Source organism: Zalophus californianus, chromosome 8 (genome assembly GCF_009762305.2).
Source record: "Zalophus californianus isolate mZalCal1 chromosome 8, mZalCal1.pri.v2, whole genome shotgun sequence".
Classification (NCBI taxonomy): Eukaryota; Metazoa; Chordata; class Mammalia; order Carnivora; family Otariidae; genus Zalophus; species Zalophus californianus.
In genome coordinates this window covers 53,957,164-53,967,526 of record NC_045602.1, presented here as the reverse complement: position 1 = coordinate 53,967,526, position 10,363 = coordinate 53,957,164, and the positions used below count along the sequence as shown (strand labels likewise).

General features: G+C 43.3%; 1 protein-coding gene across 1 annotated transcript; it reads right to left on the bottom strand.

Moving 5' to 3' along the window:
* Nucleotides 1–307: 307 nt before the first annotated feature.
* BMP10 (bone morphogenetic protein 10) lies at nt 308–7,134 on the bottom strand. The gene is made up of 2 exons (XM_027622564.1): nt 6,719–7,134; nt 308–1,736 (listed from the first exon to the last, which is right to left on the bottom strand). Exons 1-2 carry the CDS (start codon nt 7,050–7,052, stop codon nt 796–798), a joined length of 1,275 nt encoding a protein of 424 aa, XP_027478365.1. The 5' UTR covers nt 7,053–7,134; the 3' UTR covers nt 308–795.
* Between the last annotated feature and the right edge of the window lie 3,229 nt (nt 7,135–10,363).

Genomic DNA, 10,363 nt, shown 5'->3' with positions numbered 1-10,363 from the left:
ACACTCGACCTTGCGACCCTCTTATCTCAGGAACATCCTGAAGGCCCCTCTGTTTTCTCTCCTTGACCAGGTGCTGCCCTCTAGAGCGCAGTGGGTGCTCCGTGGGCTCATCCTTTGCTATGGTAACTTCAGGCCACTGCCTCTGGAAACCTTCTGGTTTCCGTATTAAATAACCCCTCCCCTCAAACCTGCAGCATCCTTTACCTGGCCCTGCTGCTCTGAGCAATGGCACAAACCCAACTGATAAATGCTACACCTGCACATCCAGTAATATTTGGGAAATGTAACGCTTCCTAGGCGGGTGAAATTCTTGGTGCTAATTATCTCGACATAAATCCTACTCAGAGAAGAGTTGACTGAGAGCGTACCATTGGTTTTTAATATATACACATTTGATTGAGTCATGCACACGTGTGAGTATAATCCACCTCTATAGAACCGAAAGAGTTTTATGAGTTTATCTATGTACACATATACATACACAAATATCTACCATTGGACACACTGTTTCTGCTTGGGGCTTGTTGTTTTCAAATTGACCTAGAGGACAACTAGGGAGGCTTGCCCCTTGCTACTGGAAGTGGCACTGCCAGGAAATGGCAAGTCCAAAGAAAAACAGATTGGAAGGGATGAGACTGTATTAGCAAAATATGCATTTCGTACAACAAACTGACCTGCCCATTTCCCTAAGGCAGCAAGACTCTATGATCTGTACACTCTTATTAAATAATCTCATTAAATAGGAACACAAAATATACACATTTACAGTTATTAAATAAGCACAGGACTCCTCTTCTATCTACAGCCACATTCGGAGACTGCCATGCCTTCATATTTGAACTTGTAGGTGACGACGCCCTTGTCTAAATAGAGGATGGAGATGGGCTCTAGCTTGGTGGGCACACAGCAGGCTTTGGAAGCCTTTTGGGAATTCTTGAGGTGGACCAAGGCCTGGATAATTGCATGCTTTGTGGGTGTGAGATGCTCTGCCAGGGGGTAGTTGCAAACCCCACGGCATTCGTAGGCTTCGTATCCAGGTGGGGCAATGATCCAAGAGTCCCAGCCAATCTCCTTGAAGTCAATGTAGAGCGGGGTCCTCTTACAGTAGTTTCCTTTAGCGTTCCTTCTGATGCGGGCAGTGGAGTCATAGATGATGTTTGACCTCATCTGCAGCAAAGCTTCTTCTCCTGGCCCACTGGAATAACCGTCCAGGCCCAAGTGGTCAAACTCCAGTAGTTGCTCATGGGCGATCATTTCATTCAGTTCCTCCTTCCGCTCCTTCTCGCTGCTCTGGTCATCAGAAAACACGACAAGCAAGGGGACATGCTTATTCCGGGCACTGGTGTCTATTTCCAGTTGTCCCCTGCTAGCGTCCTCGGCTCCGTCATGTCGGCTCTCGATGTGGACCTCCAGCTGGTGGGTGGATGAGCCTGACTTTTGCCAACGTCTAATGGCATCGGTGACATCAAAAGTCTCCCACTCGCTGTTGGTTCCGTAGATCTCCCCTGACACCAAGACCAGCATGCTTCTTTCACCCTCAATGTCCCCTCTGCTCTCAAGTACCTCAAAAATGGTAATTTTCCGGTCTACTCCATCATATATCATGCGATCTCTTTGCACCAGTGTGTACAACCTGAGTTCGGCCATGATAACCTCTTCATGGTGAGGAATGGACACATTGAAGAGGAGAGGGTATTTTCGGAGCCCATTAAAACTGGCTGGCTGGGAAAACAGATCTGAAAAACAAAAATCAGATTTGTAGTATGTCACAGAGGAAAACAGATGCTTATTTATGCAATAAGAGGGGCTGTCTGTGTGGGAAGCTTGATACAGAGGAATGAGGGGGACGATCAATGAAAACAAACACAGTGTGAGATTTCTCCAACAGAAAATACTGAAAGGTCAATGGTAGAATGCTAAACTGACTTAAGCTGCCAAGACCAAGACAGAAAGTGGCTGCCTAATGAATGGGAGGACACGTTCCCAACCTTGCTTGCATAGCTTATCAGCCACAGAATTACAGAGCTGGGAGGGACCCTGGAGAGTGTGCAGGCAAGCCCCCAATTTTCCCAACCAGTAAAGAGCCGTCAATGGAACATGGGGTGGTTGCTCTTTTTTGGAAGCTTTTCAGGGATGAGCACTTCCTGGCTTTTCATATTTGCATTCATAATAGGTGAAGATTCCCCACATGTTTGGCTGAGCACTGGTCTTCCTAAAAGACCCCCACGTAGATCGGAGGTTGGTAAACTATAGCCCGTGGGCCATATTGGGCCTGCCTCCTATTTCTGGAAATAAAGGATCAGGGGAGCACAGCATGGCCTATTTATTTCTGTGTTGTCAGTGGCTACTGTTGCAATACAATGTCAGAATTGTGACAGCACATGGCCCACAAAACCTAAAATATTTACCATCTGTCTGGCCCTTTACACAAAGAGGTCGCTGACTCCTTCTCTAGACACCGAAGTCTGACAAGGTCAACAAAATAGCCATAAACCAAGGGGGTCACAGCAGTTAAATTTTGGGTGTGTGGTCTTCAACAAGGAGGAATGGGAGAAAACAAACCTTGGGATAGATTGGTTGCTTTAGTCGTGTACACTCAGGACTGACATGGAGTTTGGCACATAAGAATCACTCAGAATGTTTATGAAATAAATTGTTAAAGGTCCTTTAGTCTCAGAAGCATACCTCCAGATATTATCATGTTGACTTCCTATCTGAGAATTTTATAGGAGCCCAAAGCTCCTGTATACTTGCCCCTGGTAATACATGACTACAAAATGTCCCTGAAGGCTTTTATCATCCATCAGAGGGTTCCATGACACCAGAGTGCTAAGGACCACCAATTAAGGGGTTCTTTGTCATCTTTGGCAGTGTTTTCCCAACTGTATACCCAATTCATTATTTTAGTAGGGTCCCTGTTCCAGATTGTACTCTTTAATATTTTGCTTTAACTTTATATGATTATTTTTTTTAAATGCACATCCAACATTTTTTATTTTTATTTTTTTTATTTTTTAAAGATTTTATTTATTTATTTGAGAGAGAGAATGAGAGATAGAGAGCGTGAGAGGGAGGAGGGTCAGAGGGAGAAGCAGACTCCCTGCTGAGCAGGGAGCCCGATGTGGGACTCGATCCCGGGACTCCAGGATCATGACCTGAGCCGAAGGCAGTCGCTTAACCAACTGAGCCACCCAGGCGCCCTATATGATTATTTTTATACTTACTATCTTTTAGGCCTGTCCTAAGTAACAACATTCATGAAATGACGGCATTGAGGTGATTGTCATGTGAATTTTTTTTTCTGATCCACATTAATGAAAACATATAATAATTTCACATGATTCACAGGTTTCTCTGTGAAGGGTACCACTTAAAATCATCTCATACTCTGCCAGTGGGAAATACTGGCCAATGAGATGAATTGACACGCTCTAGCATGACCCTTAAAACTAGCTATAACCAGGCCTTACCCTCTTGATCTAGTCATAGTTCCCATTCATCCCCTACAGTACATGGAACATTGTAATTGAACAATTGATATTTGTGGAAAGGTTCAAGAAACTGTAAACCCTCCTATTTAGAGTAGATGGATATCTTCACCATTTGCCAAAACACTCCTTTGCCTTTCTGTACACCACACCTCTGGAGATGTGCCTCTGACTCTTAGAAAGCCTTCTCTCCTCCCCTCCACCTCCCTAGCTGTGACCCCTCCTTGGGGGACTTTCCCTTCTTCACCTCCCTATCTAGACATTTACTGCCTTCTGGGTCACTTGAATATTTACTCTTTTTTTTTTAAGTTTTTATTTAAATTCTAGTTAGTTAACATATAGTGTAATATTGGTTTCAGGTATAGAGTTTAGTGGTTCCAATATTTACTCTCTGTATCTCTCCTTTGAGCTTTGCCATTTCAGTTTTCTTTTTATGAATGGGTCTTCCCAACCAGATTGTCCTCATGCTGGCAGGAAGCCCAGCTTAAACTCCTTCTATGCCTCCGAGCTACCACGATGGCTTAAACAGAGGCAATGTTTCCAAAATATAAACTAGTTGATGATTCTGGACATCACATCAAATTGATTTATGGGCATGGCATATGTCCTTAATACATCAAGTAACTTGGGGAGTTGTCCCCTCTCATAAGAAAACAGAGACTTGACTCTCGTAGGACAGGGAGCATGAAAAGACCAAAAATGGGGGAGTAGACTGGTTGCTCCGTCCATGAGAAAAGTGCAAAATAAAAGCTCATGGTAGTGGGAGGAAAGGATTAATTACAACAGAGCACGAGGAGACTTTTGGTGGTGTTGAGTACGTTCACTATCTTGATCGTGGTAATGGTTTCAGGGGATGTTTATATATGCCAAAACCTGTCAAATTATACACTTCAAATATGTGCAGGTTATTGTATGTCAATTATACATCAATAAAGTTGTTAAAAAAATAAGTTCACCGTGCAAATATACAAAGTAGTATATGGAGGCGTTGCGTTCCAGGCAAGGGAACTGATGTTAGTTGAGCATATTTAAATATGTCAGGGTTTTGTAAACACTGTTTCATTTAGTTCTTACAATGACCATTTCTTGCTATTGTGTTTGTTTTACACCAGAAGAAATCAAGCTTCAATGCGGAGGACTGACTTCCCCAAGATGACAAAGTGAGGTCAGAAGCGGTAGGAATTCAAGTCGTGGTTTTTCTACTTTAAAGGTGCATTTGTTTTCCCCTGATTAGTTAGATTGGGAGGAGAGGTTTTTTTGGTTTTGGTTTGGGGGGCTGCAAGGCAGGGATGGTAATTGTCTCCAAGGCAGCTGCACTGTGCAGACCCAAAGAGTCAAAAGAGAGACAGGAACAACCATTAGAGTCAGCCCGGTGCAGGATCCATGTCGTCGGGACTGCGCATTCCACCCGCATAGCGGCAGAAATGCGGGCAGCTGGGTGTCCACAGACAGATCCGCTCCTGCTTTCACTGGTCTCCAGTATTAAGACTTTCTGGAGGCCCCTGGGTGGCTCAGTCGTTAAGCGTCTGCCTTCGGCTCGGGTCTTGGTCCCAGGGTCCTGGGATCAAGCCCCTCATCGGGCTCCCCGCTCAGCGGGAAGCCTGCTTCTCCCTCTCCCACTCCCCCTGCGTGTGTTCCCTCCCTCGCTGTGTCTCTCTCTGTCAAATAAATGGATACAATCTTAAAAAAAAAAAAAAAAAAAAAGGACCGTCTATAAACTGCACTTCCTGACCTGCATCATGCAAATCCCCCATGGGAGAAATGAGAACTAAAAAAACTCCTGTTTTCCCTGGGCATGTGAACATTTTCCCACCTAGGCTCCGAACTAGGCACCCAGGGCTCAGTGCTCAGAAGTGCTAGGAAGGGTTCCCATGGAAGGAGGCTATTTATTTTCAGTTCAGACTCACCCCCAAAAGGAATCATTACAGTCTCTCAAATAATTTCAGTTTGCCATTTCCATTGTTACTAAATGTTACTGAGTAACATTTCCAATGTGTTACTGAATACCTAAAATTTTGGCAGTTATCTAAATTTTAAAGGCAAATGGTATCTTCAGGACTGATCAATACCCACTCCACATTTCCTCTAATGCCTAGAATTTAAGGAATTCCTTAGTAATAACTAATGTTTGTTCAGCAATTCATAGTAAACACAATGCTTTCTTACTCATAACCTCTTTGAAATCTCTCAGTTGTGTCACGTAGGTATATTATCCCCAATATACAGATGAGAAAACTGAGGTTCAGAGAAATTAAGTTAATTATCCACAACCACTAAGTCAATCCTGACTCAAAGTTCCAAATCCTAAGCTATTTTTTTGCTGCCACCTTTCTGCTTTTAAGAACAGCTGGTCAACATCAATCAAAACCCTCTTTTGTGCCCTGTTAATGACAATGGTAAATATTAAAGAATTCATTTCTTTGAACCCACATCTTTTACCATGCATATTAAGAAAAAATATATATATTGGCCTACTAGCACCATATTAAATAAAAGATTAACTTGCTAGGTCATTACATTTAGTCATTGAATAAAGCTGAGGGAGCTAACATCATTTTCTTGCTGATATTTAAAGTTTGCGCATTGCTATTCATAAAGACACTGAAATAAGCTGGATCATTAACTGGGCCATGCATACATCCTGGACATTATAAACAGTAATCAAGGATGTACATGTCACATAAACACAACAATTCTTTAGGAAGAACCTCTAAAATACAAGTTTTCATCCTGTCTAAATATTTCTTAAATAAGGTCAGAAAATGGAAACACATTCAAAACGTGAGTGAAGCACAAGTCACGACTTTTGGGTTTTGTCTATTTCCATTCTAAGTAGAAGTTGACAGATTTTTTTAGTCAATTAAAAGACAAAGGGAAACTGAGACCTATCTGGAAAATAACAAACAAAGGTATAGTAGTAACCCAACATTAATTGCTTGTATTATTTGCGGTTCAAATTAAAAAAATTTAAAGACCGAATTATGATGTCAAAATGGTGGACACTTTATGACTTTGAATTAAAAGATATTCTTTAGTACCTTTTAATAACATTGGGGAAATGACCATGAAAATGGTATAGACCAAAATGTGCATTGTTTTTGAGTATCTGTGTACATACACCCTTACATAGATGTATTCACCCTTACCTATGTTATTTCCATGCACTGTAAATTAACTTCTCACTCCTTGAAAAAATCCAAGCCAAATTCATCAATAAAATGTAAACTTACCTTCATTCTTGAAACTCCTAATGATGTTGGCTGATGGCATGGAGGTACGATCTGTTGCGAATTTGTTGTAGAGTTCCAGCATGTACTCGGGTGGGTCCACCTTGGCCGAATCCTGCGAAGGGATGTCAGATAGGTTCAGTGTCTTGAGAAATTCATTTTTCATGCTCTGCAGCAATGTATTAAAGTCGACACCATCTTGCTCTGAGAAGACATCATCGAAGAGGGGCATATCTTCTTCCAGAGGCGACTGTTCCAGGCTCATGATGGGGCTGCCAGAAACCGAGTGAGCCACCAGGCAGAAGAGAGCGCACAGCTGCAGGGCCAGAGAACCCATGACTCTGCTCAAGCCCCCAGGCCAACCCAGGAAGGTTTAGCTCTCCTGGGCTCTAAGTGGCAGTTTTATCTTGTGGAGCGTTAATGTCTCGTGTCACTGGAGACAAGTTTGGAAACTCTTCGCCTCTCTCTCCCTCCCCCCCACCACTCTTCCTCTCCCCCCAAAAGTCAGGTTGCAGTAATTGGATAACGAAATCCCCTATAGGGGCCTAGCCTTTCTTATCTCCCTAGTGTAAACTTGTGCACCAGATTTTGTTTCTATCTCGCGATCCTTTTTTCTTTTAATGAGCATTTTATAAACATTTCCACATTCTGACACTGGCTAAGAGATAGGACAATTTTCTCCTTGCAGAAGCTCTGCTTCTCTTCCTTTCAATTCACTTCCTTTTGGCAGGAATGCCTAAATTCTGCTTTTATGTGGTTCGCTTTCACACATGCATAGAATAGATACTAAGAATCAGCACAATACACATCATGGCCCCCGGTATTATTAATTCAAGTGCTGGGGCTTCCATCTTCACATCAACAGTTCTGAAGGAAGACCAAATATCCAACAGCTCCAAGTTAAGTTAATAGACATAAATGCATTTCTATAAATTTCTAGAAGCTTACATTTTTAGAAACAGGGAAGTATTAACTTCGCGGTCAAGGGCCTTTTTCATACAGATTTGATCTGGCTAAGTGGCTTTTGAAAAATAGGGTGCATGTTTAATTATAATAGCAACTCAAGTTTATTAGGTGCTTTCCTATAAACAGGCGTTGTGCGAAGTGCTTTACATCTATCACCAAATGTGCTCCCTATAAGAACCCTGTTATTATGCCCATCGCGCATATGGGTCATTAAGGGTCAATAACTTGCCAGAGGTCACAGAGCCACAAAGTGATAGAGTCAGGATTTGAATTGAGGCATTCTGACTCTTATGAAAAGGAAAAAACAGTCAGACTTTTAAACAAGTGTTCCCTGAGACTAGGGCAAGGGCAGAGGTGCTGAAAAGCTAAGTCCCAGCCTAACCCTTCCCCCGAGAGTCCACAGTCAGGAGGCAATGATTTGCAGCTGGATGTGAAGCTCAGGTCCTTCACCCAGGTGATGAATTATGAGGATGACAAAATCTCTGCCCACTCCATCCTTATGGCTACATCACGTGGATCAGGTGGCTCCGAGTGAAAGTTTGACAAACCACATTGTTGGGCAGATGAAAAATGCCAAATGCCTTTGTCTGAGAAACAATGGTGAAATTGATTGTGTGCCTGGTTTAAGAAAGACGAATGGAAGTTCATCTCACTCTCCAGCCCCAGTTAGTGGCGGTAGCAGGTTGGCGCGGTCGTGATGGTCCCGTGGACGACCCCTGGATGCAGTGGGACTGGTGTCTCCTGACTTGTTCAGTGCGCTCCCTGTGCGATTAGGGTGCCCGGCACTATGTGCAGAAGGCTGTGTCTCGGTATTTGGTACACTGGAATACTCTCTCAGTTTCTGAGTTACATTTTAATTGGGTTAGCTACAGTATCTCCACTATCCCTTTTCCTGTAAGCCCCCTATGGAACCGTCTTCTGATTCTTTCCTCCCCTAAAATGTAAGTTTACAACAATTTTTTGAACTACCATAAAAAGACTTGTATTTTGAGGAAAAGTCTCTCCTCAAAACTGTCCATGTGTCTAGTAGCTGTTGATTTTGATTCAGCTCTCTGTCTTGGTGAAAGGTCCTGCTCCTACATTAAAAAGACAATTGCAGACTGAAAATAGATTAATACCCTAACAGGCCCACAAGTGAGTGAGTCTAACCCATCCTGCGGTGGGCTTGACCATGAGGCTCCTGACAGCATACCAGCAGGGTCCTTGTATCGTGTCCTGCATCAAAACAAGCACCCGTTTCTCTTCACCCACACACAGATGTCAACGCACACTCCAAAACTCTAAATGGCAGGCATGTGCGTGTAACTGCCACAGGACAGCCAAGTAAGTGGCGGCACTCAGAGCCCGGGCGCACGGGCTACATGGGTCAGGAAGAGGCACGGACATCCCGCCCTGCCGAGTTCCAGCTCTTTGCGTTCTAAGGGGAAAGACAGGCAATTGAGATTTCTACCGGAGCCCCTGGACTCGGTGTTCGAGGAACTGTTGGGGTGAATACGTGGACCGGTTTCTGCATCATAAATGTTTATGTTTTTGGCTGACTTAAAGATAAAACAGGAAAATATCTATAGCCACATCTCAATGCCTGTGACTTCTTGAAATGCAAAGTCCCTAAGCCCCACACCTGCGCTGGGGTGGAAGAGGAAGGAGACTGGGCTCCGCGCATGGAGGAAAGGGGCATAAGCTTCCACGCTCTTCTAGGCCTGGGGATACCTTGCATTTTAGCTGCAGAGTTTTTATCCCCATGACTTTGCCTAGAAGTTTTTCCTGATGGCTCTCATCTGACTTTAAAAGGTCCACATATTTTCACGTTTTTTTCCCAATCTTGATTTTCTGGACACAATCTATTCTATTACTCTGCACTGATCTCATTATTTTGGATTCTGCTCATTTGGAATGTGTTGTAATTCATTTAGAGTGGATGGAAGATGACTATTTTGCTGAGCCAAAGACGAAAGGCACATCTAGATATTTTAAGTGAACCCCCCCAGGTGGAAAGTGAAATATTAACTATATATCATGCTTTTCAATCCTACTGCACAATGCTCCCAAGTCTCTGCTTTACAAAGTTTTGGGCCAACTCTTAAGACTAGTTCTAATAGCTGTACTCACCTATACGATCTGACTTAACTCCATTGGATTCTCAAAGCGATCTGTGATCCAGGGAAGGTTGGATCCACTGGACAACACCCATGTGAATTCTACTGTGCCCGTTAGGACTGAACAGATCTTGAATAAATGTAATCAACCAAATTCTCCTGACTGACCAAAGGTCAGTGAACTTAGGAGGTCTTTCAACGTGACTCCAGGGCTTTGGAACCACTTGCACCTTGGACCCCACTTCAGAAGCATGACACTACTCTTGCTTACCTGTTCAGGAATTTTCAGGACTTTGAGGGATCCCTTCTCAAACCAGGTAGGATAATAAAAATATTTAGTAAGCTATGTAGCAGGTCCCAGCCATCAAAACAGATTACAAGCTAAAGTGCCAGAGCAAAATCCCAGAGACCTCAAGTTTCACTTACTGAGCTCTAGATCTTGGGGAGATTGGGGTGGGATGCTGGTGGAGGGGCTTGGGCAGCAGCTATTTACCTGCCTGTCTGGGAATATTTCGATATTTCAGCCTACATATTACTGTTGCACAATGAATGCAAGTATCGCCTAAAATTCCTAAGCCAGAGTTCT